This window comes from Daldinia decipiens (genome assembly GCF_022478715.1).
Source record: "Daldinia decipiens strain CBS 113046 unplaced genomic scaffold F4813scaffold_4, whole genome shotgun sequence".
NCBI classification, from domain to species: domain Eukaryota; kingdom Fungi; phylum Ascomycota; class Sordariomycetes; order Xylariales; family Hypoxylaceae; genus Daldinia; species Daldinia decipiens.
This window is the reverse complement of record NW_026054547.1, coordinates 121138-139850: the sequence shown is the minus strand read 5'-3', so window position 1 is coordinate 139850 and position 18713 is coordinate 121138. Positions and strand designations below refer to the sequence as shown.

The 18713-nt window shown below is 45.6% G+C and overlaps 5 protein-coding genes and 1 non-coding gene across 6 annotated transcripts; 3 read left to right on the top strand and 3 right to left on the bottom strand.

Annotated features, from left to right (window-relative positions):
- Nucleotides 1-511: 511 nt before the first annotated feature.
- On the bottom strand, nucleotides 512-1390 carry F4813DRAFT_385679 (FMN-dependent dehydrogenase-domain-containing protein; the record flags this gene model as incomplete). Its single annotated transcript, XM_049246286.1, has 3 exons — nucleotides 512-660; nucleotides 764-1314; nucleotides 1386-1390. The coding sequence occupies 3 exons, from the start codon at nucleotides 1388-1390 to the stop codon at nucleotides 512-514; spliced, it is 705 nt and encodes a 234-aa protein (XP_049103108.1).
- Nucleotides 1391-2247: 857 nt separating this feature from the next.
- F4813DRAFT_219100 (uncharacterized protein) lies at nucleotides 2248-4026 on the bottom strand. Its single transcript, XM_049239774.1, has 3 exons — nucleotides 3595-4026; nucleotides 3357-3525; nucleotides 2248-3249 (listed from the first exon to the last, which is right to left on the bottom strand). The coding sequence occupies exons 1-3, from the start codon at nucleotides 3869-3871 to the stop codon at nucleotides 2421-2423; spliced, it is 1275 nt and encodes a 424-aa protein (XP_049103107.1). The 5' UTR covers nucleotides 3872-4026; the 3' UTR covers nucleotides 2248-2420.
- Nucleotides 4027-5548: 1522 nt separating this feature from the next.
- Nucleotides 5549-8227, bottom strand: F4813DRAFT_346593 (uncharacterized protein). The gene is made up of 6 exons (XM_049241858.1): nucleotides 7803-8227; nucleotides 7611-7729; nucleotides 6796-7554; nucleotides 6473-6747; nucleotides 5947-6372; nucleotides 5549-5890 (listed from the first exon to the last, which is right to left on the bottom strand). Exons 1-6 carry the CDS (start codon nucleotides 8070-8072, stop codon nucleotides 5853-5855), a joined length of 1887 nt encoding a protein of 628 aa, XP_049103106.1. The 5' UTR covers nucleotides 8073-8227; the 3' UTR covers nucleotides 5549-5852.
- A 495-nt stretch (nucleotides 8228-8722) lies between these two features.
- Nucleotides 8723-8810, top strand: F4813DRAFT_t29. Its single transcript has one exon. It is a non-coding gene; the product is annotated as a tRNA-Arg (tRNA).
- Nucleotides 8811-15516: 6706 nt separating this feature from the next.
- Nucleotides 15517-16541, top strand: F4813DRAFT_346568 (uncharacterized protein). Its single transcript, XM_049241857.1, has one exon. It carries the CDS (start codon nucleotides 16027-16029, stop codon nucleotides 16243-16245), a length of 219 nt encoding a protein of 72 aa, XP_049103105.1. The 5' UTR covers nucleotides 15517-16026; the 3' UTR covers nucleotides 16246-16541.
- F4813DRAFT_346565 (uncharacterized protein) lies at nucleotides 16540-18312 on the top strand. Its single transcript, XM_049241856.1, has 2 exons — nucleotides 16540-16917; nucleotides 17029-18312. Exon 2 carries the CDS (start codon nucleotides 17116-17118, stop codon nucleotides 17851-17853), a length of 738 nt encoding a protein of 245 aa, XP_049103104.1. The 5' UTR covers nucleotides 16540-16917; nucleotides 17029-17115; the 3' UTR covers nucleotides 17854-18312.
- The last annotated feature ends 401 nt before the right edge of the window (nucleotides 18313-18713 follow it).

Genomic DNA, 18713 nt, shown 5'->3' with positions numbered 1-18713 from the left:
AAAAGGGCGGGTAGGGTAGAGAGTACTTAGGGAGACAAGTGTATACGTACCGTCCAACTTCCAACCTTCAGCTGGCAACCTTCCCAATGACACAAGATACAGCAGTTCGAGAAGGAGTACGTGCCTTAAATAATGTAATTACAATGTTTATTGTCATGGAAGCTACCTTCTTCGTAGATGGGTTTGACGGAAAATGAGTGTGCGTAGTATGGCTAGTAGGGTTTGTCTGGCTGTAGCGCCGTCCGTTGCTAGGGATGTCTGTATGATTGTGACAACAGTGGCCGCTGATAAGTTCAATGCTCTGGGAAACGCAAGACGTGTGAATGTACCTTTGTCGTAACTGAGTGAATAAGCACAGTTAGGTACATGTATCCAGGTGACAAATTTGTTAGATTTTCCTATGTGTGTTATGTGCTTCTTTAGTATAATAACAGATACCGACCCAAATAAAGTACATGATGTACATAAGTCATATATAACATTGATTTCTATCTCACAGTTTGCTACTTCATTACTTTGGCTTCCACCTAGCATACGGATGCTCTTCAGACCCAGGAACAAGGTGGTCAACAGCTCCTGTATGTAGTAGCCCGGGATGGACTTGGTCGAGACTAGTGATACCGCACATCTGTATAGTCGTCACCAGCTCATCGACAAGAACTACGTGCGTATGGTATTAACACAAGCCTCTTTATAAAGAGCTGGGAAGTAGTGGGTATAAAGGGGGTTTAAACTTACTATTTATTAACAAACTTCTCAATACCCTGCTTCCCATAATTCAGCGAGAATAGAAACCCCCGCCCAATTCCAACAGCCTTGGCACCTAGACACAGAGCCTTGAAGATATCTGTTCCCCTAGTGATGCCATCATCGACATATACTTCCATCTTATCAAATACCTGTGGGTAACACTTCTGGATCTCAAGCAGCATCAGTATCGTAGTAGGAGATGTATCTAGGCTCCGTTCACCATGGTTAGAGATATATATAGCATCAACACCTGCTTCCATAGCCTTCATTGCATCCGCCGCTGTCTGGATCCCTTTCAGTGCGATTGGTAGCCCAGGAGCGTGCTGCCGCATCCATAACCTCGGGTAACGGGAATGAGCAGCTGGTGGTTTAGCCCATTTATCCGTAATGGTAGTTTGGTCTAGAACGCCAATGCGAGATGATGCTGGCAACGAGATCTTGATCAACGATGGTGAGTGGACCTCGGAGTAAGCAGCGGTTGCGTCTCGTCCGGCGTAGTCCAAGAGTACTGAGACACCACCGGGATTTTCTGATGTTCTAGCGCAAATCCGCTGAGATCGTAGACTACATCATCAATGACAACCCAGAGATCCTTCAGCGAGCGGTGCCGTGATATCTCCTCCACGCTTACTGACCGCATTGCCTTCCTAGTTTAAGTTTGTCCACCACCCATTTCCTGTGCCTACTCCCGGGGGTTCAAATAGGGGGAAATATATTAAACTGCTGCGGGGACCTACTCGGATTCGGATTCGGATTCTTCTCCAAGTTCGGGTCTTGTCTTGTTTCTCTGCTCATATGTAAGGTATTAGTCTGTACGCCTCGCGTGTATTATTCTAAGACAAAGATTCGCAGAGCTTCAGCAGTTAACATGGTTTCCAGTCAACGGCATACCCCCTTATTTAATAATCTTCCCTAGTCGGCAGATTGATAACCGAGGGGTGGAGAAGCTATGCTAATAACACTGCCGACTTCCCCACATGTCTTCCGTACCCCGCGATATCTATTCTTGCTTTCTGGCCTTCCACTGCCGCGGGTGAGTACAAGATCCACCTAATCATAACAGTTGTATTAACAAACATGGTGGTATAACTGGGCTGGGTGGTTATTTGGGGTTCAGTCTAAGTGTATATTGCATTAACACTGCATATATCGTCTAAAATAATAGATAATAACAAACTATACTCACCCAGGCCACTCCGATGCTCTTAGTACAATTCGACAGTCTTGAATATTGATCCATAAAATACAAATAGTATTGTATACTATATGTAGAACTTGATCAACCCAGGCTTAATCTGACCAAGTCCTAATTAGACTAGGATTTAATAATCGTAGATACATTCAATATTACTCGCTAATTCGTCAACATATCAACGTACCTAGTGCCATATAGATATTTTTAGATCACCTCCGTTCCGCCCAGTGCTATCCGAGTAATATTCTACCTAAGCCAGATCCTGTTTTCACCTCTTCCTTATATCCCATTAGAAAAATGCTATAGGTATCTTCCGTCTTACGAGATGCATTACGCACCTACAAGACACCGGTATCCCAGAAAACGTCGCGCCCAGTACGTACGTATATGTAATATTAAAACCTTTATATATTTTAAATGAGCGGCAAGTTAAGCCGCCATAGCTGTAATTTCATCCTACGGTCGATAGCCTTCTTTATGTTCCAGGATATGGTCGGTACGATTGAAAATGTGCTGGTGGAGGTGGGCTGAACTGAGAGTAGTCTGATTGTGGAGGTGGTGTCGGGTTTGAGATCCATGTGTACGTTGCTGGGTCGTCGGCAGGGTTTAATTGGTCGCCAGGAGTAATGGGTGATACTATATCATCTTCGTTCGGCTTGCGTGCCCCCGGGACAAAGGTAGACGGAATTGCCTGCACTTGAGAATATCTATGACTCCTGTGACTTCTTTGGTCCCTATGATCTCTAGGCATGACAGCTGGTTCAAAGTGAGTAGGTGGCGGGTAGCCTACAACGTGCTGGGTCGATGCTTGTGCCATCTGCGGCGGTAATTCCCCGTAGAAGTCTGATTGGTATTGAGGTTCGGGTAGTCCACCGCCATATACACTATTACGCGGGAAACCTCGCGGTCGAAAGGGAGGCGAGCCTTCTATCTCCTTGCCTTCAGTCTCATTATTCTTACGCTGACGTCGACGTAGACAGAAGAAGATGGCAGCGGCTATCAGTGAGAGTACAGCAACCCCGCCAACCACGCCGCCAGCAATAGCCCCGGTTCTATTCGACCCGTTACTACTCTGATCCGCAACTACTGCGTCCGGCGATGATGAGCTTGAGCTCGGGGAAACGGTGACAGTTACGACGTTGGTAGGATCGGTACCCGCTGGAGATCGCTCGGACGTAGATTGAGAAGTAGTTGTGATATCGCTCGGTGGTGCCCAGTTCGGCGGCGCACTAGTTGCAATTATACTAGACCCTGCCTCTTTACCACAAGCCAGAAAACTGACCCCGTTGAAGTTTTCGAAGAAGCTGGCATTGTATAAATAAGTTACACAATGGGGTCGTGCTGGTTCATCACTTTCCGGGACTTGGTTAATGAGAACTAGGAGAGGATGATGGATAAGTCTTAAGCTCACCAGAGTAGCGTCCTAGCAGTGTCAGTTAAAGAAGAGCCTGATCTTGTTGATTCCAAGCATGTCGTCGGTATTCTGCAATTACGACGATTCGTCTCGGTACAACATCCCGCAGCGAAAGATCCCGGTGCCTCATAACAATAACCTCCCCCGCCGCACGTAATTGCCGGCGCTACTAAGAGTTAAGACGAGAGCTTTTCGTAGGTTTGTTAGGTAACCCATAATCTAAATCATCACCTACCGCTAATATTATCAGCCGGCCACCCGCACGTAGCAACACTAGCAACAATTGTGGTGGTAGTCATATCCTGCCTCCTCCGAAGCTCAAAATCGAACGGCTCGGCCGCCGGCGGCGCAGTCGGTTTCGGCGTCCATCCCACAGGATCTATTGGAGAGGCGGCAACAACGTCTTTAGCCGGACCCCAATCCCCCGCATTACGACCAGAGGGAAATAGTAAGCTAGCATCAACGTTAGTGATCGCATAACTCAAGGTGGCCAGCCTGAGGGCGGATTTCATGTTGGTGCAGGTTTGCCCATTCAAGAGGCAAAGAGAAGGTCAGAAACAAATCCTAGAGCTACTGTAAAGGGGGTGCGGACGAGCCGCTTTTAACGCACAATGTGCGGCGACTTACATACCGGGACCGGCTATCTGACTGCCCAGTAAGGCTTCAGCTGAGACGAAATCCCCACCTCTGTAGATGGCTGATGAGACCCTGGTATTACTGGATGAGACCCTGGGGGTGACCAGTGCAACGTAAGATTGGGGCAGTACATTGGAAAAAGCAAGTAAGCAAGCCGATATCACACACATATATATATATATATATATGACCAACCAACCGTCTAGTCATAGATTCAGCCAAATAGGCCAATCGGCCACGGGGAGTATCGCCGAGGACTTGAGAAGAGTATTTAATAGATGGGACTATTTTGCGTCATCCATCCCATCTGTTTCTTTTCTCCCAGCGTATAAGAGTATTTTGAGTGTTGTACTCGATGTCTTAGGAGATGCGATAAATAGGGCATCTCCGCATATTCCTTGAGATAAGCAGAGTCGTCAGAAGAGGAATAGTAGGACAGGATAGAGGTGTTCCGTGTTTTAGCTTGACGGCTGGCGGCACTGAACCAAAGGTAGCATTCAGCCGGAAAGCGGCTTGCAGCCAGACTACCAGATCAGATCAAGGCTGGTGATTATGGATTTACCTATGGATTATGGATTATGACCAGGTAAGAATATCCATCGTTTGCATAACGAATAAACGCCACGCGGTCAGTTATAGCTTACGTAGTAGTAGAGTTTGATCTGCCGACAATCATTCCTTGAGAATTGGGCGTTTGGATTAAATTTAGGAATGGATGACGGACCATGACGGACCATGCCGTCGGGACCGAATCGCCATGGGTCAGCTTTTATCGGGTGTCAGTAGCCAGCTGCCAACTCATAAAGAGGGAGAGACAAGTGTGAACAGGTGGGAAGCCTTGAATGGCAGCCCGCCCGACACCTGTCATAAGAAATCAACTATTTGTATAATTCAAATACTTCACCAATGAACGAAGCTATCGGACCAAGGATCAACATAGTGGAATAAGACGTAAGAGCCAAGCATCTAACCAGCTCAACAGCTAATCATACCGCTTTTATCACTAGTTGTCGTACATAAAGATCGGCGGTGCAAGTCGTTAGTTATGAGCGTAGGAATACTTGTATGGAAAATCGCTGGATCATATTTAAGACAAGTAGTTGGCAGGAATGAAGTTAAGATTAGCGAGTGAAAGGATCGCGATATGATACCCCTGCTCTTAAAATAGAATGTTGTTCTAGAAGTCATTAATATTTCCATGACCAAAGCTACATACAGTATACGGGATGAAGTTAGTAAGTCTTCATGCTGAACACGTCCTTCAGAGGTATCAATGCGCAACATCCGTCCATCCCGGAGGACTTAAGAGTTTAGTACGTAGCTTAGTTGTTAAAATAATCATATGATAGACGCCTCGAGATAGTAGGCATAGTTTCCTATCTATTTTAAACATGCCAAGTATATTCCTTTAAAGTCGGTGAAGCATACATATTAATCATTCCGCCGTATGATCTTCGTTGCCTCAGCCCCGGGGAGGATCTTAAGGAGTCTCTAACATCCACAACTCTACGTTATGTCGATCGGTTTCGATCCTAAGAGCAGTAGCACGTTACGCCGGGGACGTGTGAAATATAATACTGGATACTAGTGCAACTTGTTTACCACGTTGAGGATTTGTATTTGTTCGCAAGACTCGAGCGACTCAATGATCTGGAACCTCGAAAACTAAGATATACTATGTTCGTTCCGGATGAAAAAGTCCTGCACAAAGCTAAGGACTTTTTAAATAATGTCATTCCTTACAAATAAGATCCCCAAGGTCAGTCTCAATGTATATCCTCTTGAGTGACCTTTTAGTCTCATATATTATATATCGGTCACCGTTTAAAGGCAAGAGTCTAGTTACCAATTTCCATATTATTCAAGAAGGTCCAAAAATAATTCATCAACATAGTCTACAACAACTGTTAGAAGCTTGTCTGGTAGTACTGCAGGCATCGTTATCACTTACCATCGCCGGTGACACCCATGCTGGGGTAGGTTGAGCCAAACACGCCAAATAGATCCAAATTATCTATTGGTTCGCTTACTTGATGTCTCGGCTCCTCAACGTGACTCGACATATCTATGTACGCATTGGTTGTATCAGGCTCACAAGGTTCTAAGATGTTCGTCTGGTGTATATCGGGCATCCGGTCCGGTGCACTGGTGTTTGGTAAAGGCCCTTGTGCTAATGGTGAGGTCATAATGGATTCTCCAACTTCCTGGTCCGATCGTGTTCCTCGGCCGGCAACATCAAGAGCGTGTCTTAATGCCTCCATAAGATCATCTCTATGGCTACGGGCTGGAGCTAGTTGAGGTCGATCGGCTAAGAGAAAATCAAAGACTTCCAGAACCCTGGACTGGTAGGCATCATGTATATGTGGCTCCTCATAGTCTATATGTTTGCATAGTTAGCATAACAGGTAGACATCACTTCGGAGGTTGTCTCCAATAAGTCTTGGCGAAAAGTTCAACGGTGCCTAGGTACGACTCACATGCTGTCGGAGGCCTCTGCGCCTCCGGAAAGAGAGCATCCCAGACAAGAAACCATCGTTCTTCATCAGAAGGCTCATCCTGAGACTTACGTCTTCTCTTAAAAATATCCCTAACCCTATCCCATATAGCTTGAGATATACCACGTTCTTGCTCGAATGTCAGTCGGTTACATCTTGGATCTTGGGCCAAATGATTTTGCAGGTCCCCGGGCTTGTCGAAAATATGCCCACACCGAGGGCATTGGTGTAAAGTGTGGACACGTTCTAGGTGGCGCCTTCTCTTAAGTTAGCTTATATGTTTACACATGGTTAGGTAGACGGACTTATAATGGTTAAGGGATGAAAATCCAGGACCGGCACACGATTTATACCGTGTCGCGGTCCTCCCTCTAGTATTTCTTGGGCTAAATGTTACTCTGTCGAAGACATTGTACGCACAGGCAAACCTTCTATGAGGTGACGATGTTTCAGGAGGATGGTGGTCGACGAGGACTCGGTCGTCATAATCGTCGCCTCCGAGAGCCTGGTTCTGGTTTGAATTGCCCGGGGCCGCTTCGTCAATACGCTTTCTCTTTGTAGGCCTGGAATTGTTTCCGCAGCCAGCTATGATACTTGATTCCTGAAAGCTGTCGGCGCCGTGCGATGAGATGGCCCCATACCCGTAGACCTGTGCTCGGCGATCTGGTGGAAGTTGTACCAAACAGTCGATCACCCTGTCTGCTAGTTGCTTATTGGACGAAAAGACATGTCTAATTGCGCTGTTTAAATTTTCAAACGGATCATATTCATCGTTATCAGAAGATATGTCAGATGAAGTTTCGGAATCAAGGGAATCAGAATCGCTAATTTCACGAATCTGTGTTTGGATGTTGGCCTTGACTTTGGATGGATCTAACACCTTAACCGCAACACGTCTTGGCTGGTTGGCGTTATTAGGCCATCTCTCAAATGTAGGTTTCCAGTTTAAAGAGTGTTTGACATCTGCAGATGGTAGTTTAGAAGGAATTGCTCGCAAGTCTTTGAACTGGTTTGATTTTAATGGAAGCGAGTAGCGAGATGGATTCCTCTGGCACTTAGCAAGCCTGGAGATGTAAAATTAGCATTGCAATGTAAGTTATACAGTACACCACAAACTTACGACGAAGCCTTTGAAATAGTTGAAACATCTGTTAAGCTGGGACATGACGATGCACAGTTATCAGTCTCATATTCATTTCCGAATGCTGACAATCGTAGTTCTGTTGGGCGGTCGGGGGGCTAAGTTAGGGGGTTAGGGGGTTAGGCTGTTCTGGAACTATAGGTGGATAAGGGGAATTGAGATGAGAGCTACCTTATGTACTCCAGGAAGGTCTTTGAATATGCCAGTTAGATAGTTGATATACTCTTCCATCATATATTCGCGGTCAATGTTGTTCATATTCATCAAACGATCGAGCACGTTGTCCTCCCACAGACCATAACACATTTGCTCACCATCCAACTGGAGTAAGCTATCTTCGTGTTTTGGGAGTGTAATTTCTTCACTGGCAAACATCGAGCCTGTTTCGAAAACCGCTCTTCTAGTGCTCACACTTCCACTTGTGGTTCTCAATAGCCCCATCGCAGCAAATGTATAAGATGATCCACAAGGATGTCTAATAAAAGACAATTCTAAGTTGGCATAAAGGAAAAACTATAACAGTATAACTATATGAAATATAGAGTTGGATATAGGAGCAAACTTAAAAGATGAAATTGAAGTTGTACTCGATCGCAGGTGGGAATTTGTGATTACCATCCAGTTGCGCAGCTGCGCCGGTACTTTTTCGGGGATAGCTTATGTGACGTCAGACTCACCCTTGTGTACCTAACCTAGTGTATGGCTACCTCTTTGCGTAAAACAGAAAAGGCACGTTTTAGTTGGACGGAGAAGGTAATTGCAAAAATAAAATAGAGATAAGTACCTACCTAGGTATCTTTCAATTAAGTTAAATTAGTTAAGGGTAATATATGGAAACTTGGATAGAGTCTTAAATGTACCTAACGTTTCAAGTATAAAGGCAGGTAACTATTGGAGACACTCGTTGACTTTGCATTGCACTTGTAAGTCAGGTGTAGGTTGCTAAGTATTGTTTACAGCCTCAAACTTAATTCTACCTCATACAGGCTTTTCTGGTTTCCCACGGCAAGTGGTACAAAAGCTGATTTAATAAACACCAACAGCAACCGCAACTGCACCTGCAACTTCCACACAAGTGGTCATGTTGTAACGCCGTACTAGAGAAATGGTCAACTCGTCGGCCTTCTATTGCACAAGCCAATAAGCCGAAGATTCTCGGTTCGAGTCCGGGGTACGGTGATTTTTTTGGTCGTATTTTTTATGTCGTTCCTTTTTGTTTCCTGTTTGTATGTTTTCAGAGTACCTGATGTATTTGTAAATATTCTAGCTAGGTACCTCTAGCACATGTACAGGTCGATGAAATAATAAGGTGTCCATCGATGGCGCCTTTGCAACTTTCCACTGCAGAGGGGAAAATAAAAGTAAATTATTACCCCCTTGTTTCTAATAGCTTTAGCTAATGTGGTATAGTGGACGACTATAAAATGTGAGAGCCCAAAGTTTGATAAAATGCAGTTAACCCAATTCAATACTAGTTTAACATTTTGATCGTATATTCTAAAATCTGCTATATTTAGACCAACTTGTAGTGAACATTCTTGTCAGAACCTTTGGGTCGAAAAAGTCCCATATTATGATGCTACCGTTAAGTGTACAAATTTTTACTTATTGTTAGAATGTCCACTTTGCAATTATTGTGACAACTAGTACAATAAGTCCGTAGTTACATATATATCTCCCAGTTCAGGATATATGTAGTTATTCGTGCAGTACTATAATTGTTCTTATGTTTCTTATTCTATCATCTCGATCGTTACGTATAAATTAGAATCACCTGTTCGGGTTGGCTTAGTAGGGTACCAGATTACCAACAAGTGGTAGATTAAAGCAGAGTAGGAAATATAAAGCCCTACCAAGCTTCAAAAGAAAATCAATGGATTTAAAAGCTATCAACTGATAACATAACTAAACGTAGATATTAACAATAAATCATAAGCTAAAAGACTATGGTAGTTTCTCATGATTAAGTGAGATTTATTTCATTAGTTGCGTTAGGGACACTTACAATCTCCATTGAAACCGCGGAATTAAGACTCAACAAAGAATGTACTAATTCTTCAAGAAATAGTATAAACAGCCTAGGCCAGTCAGGTTCAAAGGGGTGAATACCGTAGTTTATTTGCACCTAAGAGGATATCATATTTGCGTATAACCTCCCCCTCACGCCATTATACCATATCCTTAAGCCTTTACTGTGACTCCCAATATGATGAATTCGAAAACGCCCAATGGTATATCATTATATCTCCAGATAAACTCTAGCGTGGGTTCCTGCGCTCTTATATCTAATACTATAGAATGAATGCATGTTTACTGACCTTGGAATTATTTCTCATTTCTAACGTACGGACTTCTCTCAGGATTATATAACTTACTAAGTTCTTCTCATATATATATCTACTTGATATTCATGAAGAATCGGTATCTCACGTGCCTACAGCTCAAGTCCATCTATGATGTAGGTGCGCAATTTCAACACAAGACGGTAACCTCTGAAGTGAGGACTATGACGAGGAAGCCTGCTCTTCGCTATAATTGTGACGAGCGTATAGTTCACTCGTATATTTTTGATTAGCCGACCTGATAAGTAACTTCAGTCTCTCTGAAATCGGTGATAAGCATCATGTATTACGTTGATGTAAGATTTTTTATGATGAGCGTGAGTTAGGGGTGTGCTTGAAAACAAGCATGGCTACAAGACGAAACAAGAAACGACATGGCTTGCATAGGTAGAGCTTTAGTTTCTCGCCATTCATTGCGTGGCATCACCACCTCACACATACTGATAAAACTTTTTCACAGCCCTGCTATGGATGAAAACAGGGAGCGGCGTTCCTGTGCATACGATTGAGGCAATTATTCCGAGACAGGATGCAAACGAAGATGAAGGAAATTATCCGAACCTGTAGATACTTGACAATAACAGCAATATGATGAGGCTGCGACGATATCATGTTAGGTAGCTACGCATTGCATCTCTCATCTCTCATCGTGGACCCACTGAGGCGAAAAGTAAGCTCACCAGCCTCACCACTGACAAAGGATGGGTGGTGAAGAAGGGGGATCGAGATGTGTACGCACATACCTAGTTATTTTCCTTCCCCTTCTTCTAGCTTCATGCAATGGGTTTCGTTCCGGAAGTAATGAAACCGTACCCATCTGCTGCGCAGATCTATCTACTTTGTCATTTCTGACCGACAGATAGTTGTCGATCAGCAACCGTTCCAGGTACCTGGCAGGCCGAACCAGCGATCGCGAGAAAATACCTACCTAGGTAACCTAGGTAGTAAGCCTTACGTGGAAAATCCGCCTTTAGCGCACTATGTACAAAGGTACGGCAGATATAGACAAGAAAAAACAAAATCCTCTCACGAGGAAGACTCCAAGGGTAAGCCGCGCCGCGGAGCAAGGGGTGTGGTATCACAACATATGCGGACGCCACACATACATCCCACTCTAATATACATCCAGCAGAACCAGGCTGCGAAAGAAGTATGATGGACATCGTATGTAGCCAGGGTGCCCAAAACAGGTAGTGCAGGTTGCGGCACCGCGACCTCGTGGACTTCCCGTTAACTGGGGCCGGCCAGGGTTCAAACGGTTGCAGACTCTTATGCGTGTACATACATATCCAAAGTAGAAGTCAGAGAGGATATCGTATGCAGGGCGGGAAGAGCGGGATATTACCACGACTATTCCCCATATGACGGGATGATGTAAGTGTGTAATGAAATGCAATGTACGTGCGCGCGCGCGCGCATTGAACCGCTCTCCGGCTGTCTAGGGGGTCCTGTTTCCGCCGCCGGAGTTATCATAGCCTTATTAGGTAGCCTCCCCCCCTCCCCCCTCCTCCGAAAAGAACATGTTGACCCCCGTGTTGTGGCGGTTGACAGCAGCAAACAGGGTGCATGATGGCAGGGCGTGCGTGCCTCGAACGCGTCTGTATGGGCGACAACCCTGGACGTGTGTTTGCTCGACCCCCGTCTGCGATCGTCGGGGAACCCATAATTGACTAGATCGCGGGAACCCCTTGCCCCCCAAAGTGTCGCTTACCTAGCTGTTCGAGACGTGGAGGCCCGGACAGAAAGTTGCACTGATCGCGAATAAGGGAGTTCTGTCACTTTTTCTAGAGATCTGGTTTACTGGGTACCTATTTATTCGTATTGTAGGCAGCTGGCGGAAGATGTCTCGGTCGAAGAGGAAAATGAAATTACGTACCAAGGTATACATCGTGTACATAGGAGCTCGAAGCTGCCCCTGTCAGTAACGTAACAGGACAAGATCCAATTGGCCAATTCGATAAACCTAGTAACAATGTTCAAACAAGAAGTAGTTCCATCATTGTCTCTCCTTTATATAACTTATTAAGTAAAGCTTTGATTTCGGTTGGTTTGATGTGCCCCTTTTGAGACTAGATAGTTGTATATCTGCCCTATGATACTTGGAGAGCTATTAATATCTGCTATAATGTCGTGTTATATTATACCTACACGTGTATAATCTTACGATATACAGGGTACCTCTGGTACCGAGAGCTGATTTGTATCTGCAAGTTGATTTGGAGAATGCTGAGAATTTCCTGTACCCAATCGGCGGTTATTTAGAAGCTGGTAAAAGTAAGACGTTTGAGAATTTCCTGTTTAGTTAGCTACTAACTATACGCGAGTAACTTGCCTGCGAACCTTCACGCAGAAGCGAATGATACCGTTAATATGTGGCTCCCCTGAGGCTGCCTCACTTTCTTTGAGTCCACTGGAGGTAATTAGATGTCCTCCCTTTAAAGTAATTTTGCCGCAGTCGACCGATCAACATCCGTATTAGCTCGACGGGCGGTGGCAGGTGCAGCAAGTTGTGGCATCGAACCCAGACGTCTGGGACAGACGGGATCGGGTCCAAGGACTCGGGCCGCATGGTTTGAGCCGACAGTCATTTCGAAGACGAGCCACAACCTAACCCCTGCTCCCATCCCCCGGAGAAAAGTGAGGCGTCAGTACCGAGTACCCAATGCCATTTACGCCTCGATACTCCTGCCAACTGCTTGTCTGCAGATCGCCCCAATCAGAAGAGAAACGATGAGCCCGGAAGGGGGGGGGGTCCCTGCATGATGATTTCCGTAGGAACAGGAAGACCCCTAGAATGGTCGAGTGTACCTACTACCTAGGTAGGTAGGTATTTCTAGTCTTATGTATCTGGCAGAGGTCGTCGCAGGTGTCACCCCCGTCCCCGACTAACCTTTCCGCGTAAATTAGGAAACGAAGCGCACCGTCCTTAATGAAGCTCCCCGGTAGCCCTAGTAGCAGATCTCACGAGCCTCACAGGGATGTGATGCCTAGCGAGATGGTCTACCGAATTCACGAGCCTACAGGGCTACGCAATTCGCTGTTTGATCACGTTTGCGCTCGTTCATGCGGAGAGCCGGGGTATGCTCCGTCCAATAGTAGCACGCTTTGGTCTTAAAAGAATTGATTTCCAGGCGCGTTACCACAATGTACGTTCCTCCATGTCTTGGATTTGCGCCGTAATACTATGGCCGTTTTTTTTCTGTTGCTAGCGAGCTGTAGTACATAGGTTCGGATTGTCAGGTACGGATTCACTTTTGTTACATCGTGTGGCGCTCCGTTTTAGCGATCATTCAAGTCACTTTAGCACTTACAAATCGGAAATTTTGAAGCTGTACAAGAATATCTGCTTGGAGACGAGATCATTGGCTGTGTTGCGATCTAAGGTACTTAAAAAATGATGAGTTGGAAGCTCATATACGTAGGGGCCGATGGTCAAACCATGATCTAGGTGAGAAGATCAGCACGTATTGGATTAATTTCTTGCTCATAGCTGAAAGTTTTATATTAAAAGCACCCGAGTAGCCGAGGGTGGCTCTGGTGAGTTGTAACCAGACTAACCTAGAGCACATGTAGTATTGTGATAGGGATCGTAAACTGGTACCATAAAAAACCCTGTAATGAGTTCATGCGGCGGTGGCGATTTTCTTGTCGATGTCCACACATACAGTTGATAAGCAAGTAGATTAGGTCGTATCAAGAGTGAGGGTTAGTCGACCTCATTATCAGCTGGCGTGAGGACTAAGCCTTAAGCCCCACGGCACATCCGGTCGAATGGTCTTAGTAGGTGATATTCGCAGGTTGACTGAAAAATTACTTGTCAAGTATCAAATAAGGTCATGGTCATCGTCCACGCTGATTCTAATCCAGTAGTCGGAAGCTAGCTCCATTATTGCTGTTGACACACAGCATGGCCGCTGTATCACCGAAGCCCCATCCGCCTGGTATTCGGTGCTGCAACGTTCCGGGACAATGGAGATGCTGTGTTCCGGACGTTGTGGCTCGGTGGGTCCTGACAGATATTACCTATTTACGGATATAAACCGATTCCGACGCCACAGGTTGTGAGATCGCTGTGGTGTTTACAATTCCAAATAACTAACTAGTTGGTTGAACTAATGGACGATTCCTACCGTGGTCGTTTAAGATGCTTTTGGAGGGGGCAAGAATGGTGGCTAGGCCTGGCTAAAGCTGAAGCTGAACTTGATATGTTTGGTTAGGTGATTTTAGGTAACTAATATATCCCTTCTTTCGTAGGACTTGACCACTCGGCTCCGGATTTGCACTGTTTCAAACGTGTTCGTGACCGACCGGGAGTACATTCTATTTGCTACCAGAATAACGAAGGGCTGAACCAAAATAACATTGATTTATTGATTTGTTACTGGCTACCCAAGTCGTCCTGTAATTTCTTTTTCCGAAAAGCCTGTATAAGTCAGTGTAGGGTGAGAATACCAGACTCCAACACTACACTACACTACACTACACTACACTTACATAGGTATGTACAAGGGGGGGCATATCCTAAAGGAAGAGTTCCTTGTTAGTCAATTTTATGGGGTAACTGAAGCCGTTCCGCAGCCACTCGAGCTCCCAACCACGGAATCTAGACCAAGGTACTTCCTGGAATAATTTGGAGGTCATATATTATCGAGGCGTTATACCATACTTCCAAGGCTTGATGTCTTCCGCATTTGTCGCGTGACCTTCATTCATCGGATCTTCCATGTAGGATTAAATGGTAACTCGGTTACCTCCGAGAGGCTAGATCGGGTTTACTATTAAAAACAATTAAGATCACCCAGGTAATAATGAAGCCCATACGTGATAGAGATGGCTAGATGGGATGCACATCAGGGTAACAACCCTGTCTCAGAACTACCTGCCCCGGGGTGTCGAGAGGCACAGATTCTCGGAAGGCAAAGTAGATTATCAGATCAGAGACCAACTAGGTAAAATAAGTCTTGAGCATCATCTTAACGATTAATCGACTATTGTGTATCGAATGAAGTAACCTGGAACAGTGCTTTCCCCTGAAGGTCTTAATGTAAAAGGTGCACTTGTTACCTGTTAAAGTTGAGAAATTGTATGTAAGTGGTTCGGTTGTCGGAGATGCGCATATGACCTTTAGTTTTAAGTTGGAAGCTTCCGTTGTCTGTAGATGCACCTAGATGTATGCATCATTTACCCACCTAGGTAAGGTGTATACACGTACCAAATGAGTACATGTGTGGGAATGTAGGAAATGTTATAACTTACATACATGTATACGGGAGGATTAACGGAACTAAGTTGGTAAGTACTATTGATGGTACCTAAGTATGGTAAAGTAGGTATCTAGGTACCTATGGTAAAGTGTGTAGGTAGGTAGGTACTATATTATACCAGGTTAGGCGCGCTGTTACGGGGATATATTGCGGTAAGTTCCTGCACCCCCCACCTAAACATAGGGCATTCAGGGCAACTCAGGGGGCGTTTTTCTTTCGCACAAGTACATATGTACTTACCTACCTTTAGTGTACCTAAGGTATACAGATGTTTAGCTGGTGGCGTTCGCAGGAAGTGGGGCCGGCGCAACCCTTATTACCGTCCCCGTCGTCGCCGCAAAACTCACTCCTACACAGTCTAGGCTTTCTATCCAATGATTCTCCTATGCTTTAGTTCCTCTCCGATCTCTTCCTTTCTTTGACCAAGCAGGACAGGGGTTCCTACTTACACTACATACATTACACTTGCGGCAGCGACCCTAACCTTCAACCTTCTATGTAAATCTGGGACTTAAACCCCCTTGAAAAAGCCCTGAGGAACGCTTCGCGGGGCCCTCGTTTGGCTAACAAGGGGCCCTTTATCCGCCATGCGCGAACATACCTAATGCATGGCATGTCTCTTGCAGCCTCATCTTCACTAATTCATCAAGATCATCGTCCCATATTTTCTGCTGCTTAGATGCTTCAAGAATCCATATAGACCTTGTTCTGCTTACTCAAACTGACGTTGAGCTTTAGAGATCGTCCATCTCTTTTACCTTGTTCACCTGCGCGCATTAACTGTGTTGGATGAGAGAGAGCTGGTTATCATGTAAGTCGGTTATAGTTCTGATTTTATGTTTTGATTTTCGCCTAAAGCTCCTCGCCAACTGGACCCCCCAGAACCCCCAATTCGAATCTAACCCAAGAATTTTGCAAGACGACAGGTCAATTTCTTGCGTCATCGTCGTTAGAGCCGCCCTATACTGCTTCTGGCCAGCTCCCATTGAAGTGGACCGACAGGATTGAAAATAATATATGGACCTACAGACATCGGCCGGGTCGGAATCCAATTGCAAGGCATGGAAGATAGACTTACCACTTAGGTGTATACTTCTGCAGCTTTGACATGTTCCTATTCTCGGACCATGTCTCTTTTCGTCCTTCTTGTTACTAGCTCAACCCTGTTTGGTACAAGCACCAAGCCTCACAAGTGTGATCGCCCCCCCACAATGATTACATCTAGATCCTGTCGTTGAACCGAGTTTACATGCCGCAAGTGGCGGACCCTCTGGTCCTCTGGTCCTCTGGGTCCTCTGGGTCCTCTGGGTCCTCTGGGTCCTCTGGTATACATAGTTTTCATGGTTTAGCTGCCGAGGGCCGGTTACTGTGACCTCTCTTGTGACCTAGTCACATTGATTTGTTTTTACATTTACTTTTTTATTCTTTTTTTTTATTTCCCTTGGTATTTCGGTACTTAGTGACTTATAGCCTCCCCTTTCCCCTTGACTCGAAGCGGACTGGTCTAGGCAAAGATGGAAAAGGCAAGGTCAAGCTACAAGTCTTCAAAGTTGTATTAAAACCTTCAACGGTCCGCCGTCTTTACCTAGTCTCAAAATCTATCGTCCGGTTAACTTCCTCCTTCTTGATTGGCGTACCGCGGGTCAATTCGATGTGGAGCATCCGCGATGCTTTAGATTGGTACGCTTCCCTTCTTACTACTCGATAAACTACACATCTTACCTATCCGTCACTCTGCACGAACTGGTTATTATATCTAGACTTTTCAAAGGCTCAGTTAAGTGTTACTAGACACTCCCGGAACTCGTTCCTTTACAGAAGACGGCCGCTCCAGGTTTTAGATCTACTGGACGCAGCTGCCGGCGTAACCTTGACGGCATGCCGTTTCGTCCTCAGGGAGGTGGACCTCCCGGATTCCCAATGCCGTTTCACTCGCCCCAGTCCCGGTCACCTCCACAGGCTTCCTCATCACGAGGGATGGCAGCTGGGATAGATCCGTCGGGTCCTTTTATCCCGTTCCGAGAATCACAGTTCGACATTCTCGAATGGTATCCTCAATTTCAGTCATGTGTCAGGTACTTTTTGGATCACGCCCAGCACAGTGGTCCGGTACAGGCCGTTGCGGCATTCATAAATATACAATTACCTTTTCAAAAACCACAGCATCCTGTTATTTCATCGCAGTTGCCCGGATCGCCGGTGGGTGTATCGTCTCAGTCGCCAATTCTTCCAATACCGAATCGTACACCAATATCTATCTCTTTGACGCCATATATCCGGCGATTAGTAGCAACCGGCTTAGATCTTCCAGGCGTGTTGCATGGGTTCTTTGGAGACGACTGGGTTGCCGGGATAGGGCACCTTCATGAAGTGGAGCGGAGAAATTTCCTCTTTGCCGCTAAGAGTGCCGGCTGGCTGAAGGTCAAGTCACAATACGACATGCCGGATGAGCAGACCATTCCTTTCCTGCGTCCTCTCCAGAACGTCACCGAGAAAGAGATTGTTAGCGCAGAGGCAAATTGGAGCGAATGGCTGGCAATGCAAGACTGGATGGTCGGTCCCAGGTCACCTGATGTCGATAGAGATATGGCAGTTGTGAAAAGCGAAGACGCCTGAGACACGAAGCGGGTATCGCTAATGCAGTTTCTACATACCTAGGTACATTAGGAAGACAGTGGGCAACTGGGACACATAATGCCCGGATATTAGACGGGATAGACAGGATATAGGTTGATTGGATGCGGTTTGCTCTGGGGAAAGGGATCAGGCAGGCGTAAGGGTTTCATTTCACGGCACCAGAGATGATCAGCTACCTAGAGATCGTCGAGCTGAGAGTTTCCATTTAAGCATTCTCGGGATAATGGGTTGACTTGAGTGTACCGCTAACGCGCCTTATACTTATCCACAGGATGGAAGGGAAAAGGCGGGCGATTTTCTATAAAAGACTGGATTGGTTCGAACTGATTAGGGATTGTTAATTTTGTAGATACCTACATGTATCTTAGATCTTGCGTAGGGTATAACGGGGCGGTAGGTATAATAATTAAGTTGAATTCGAAATCTGTTTACATTCAATGTTCCATACACTATATGTGTAGTATGTAGGTAGTATTGGATGTGGCGTTTTAATCTTTGGCTCGCTTGTCGCGGCATGAAGATACATAAGGGGGGGTTTTGCCATCCATTCCATTGACGGGTCTTTTGTAGAGCATGCATGGCCCAAGCTCCATATCCTAGCTAGCACGTTGTAGCCCTAATTGTGCCCCTGGCCTTGGCTGGAGCCCAGGCCAGGTTAGGGGCAATAAGAGCCACTAAATAGGTGGTAGGTAGGCAACTTAGCCGGAGCACCTACCGATAGTGGGCAAGGTAGTAGCGCTAAGGTAGGTAACCACCGACGTCAATTTGTCACTACCGCATTTTTCAATAGTTCAGCCTTGTGAATTCAAAATCTACAGTTACAACATACAAACACAACA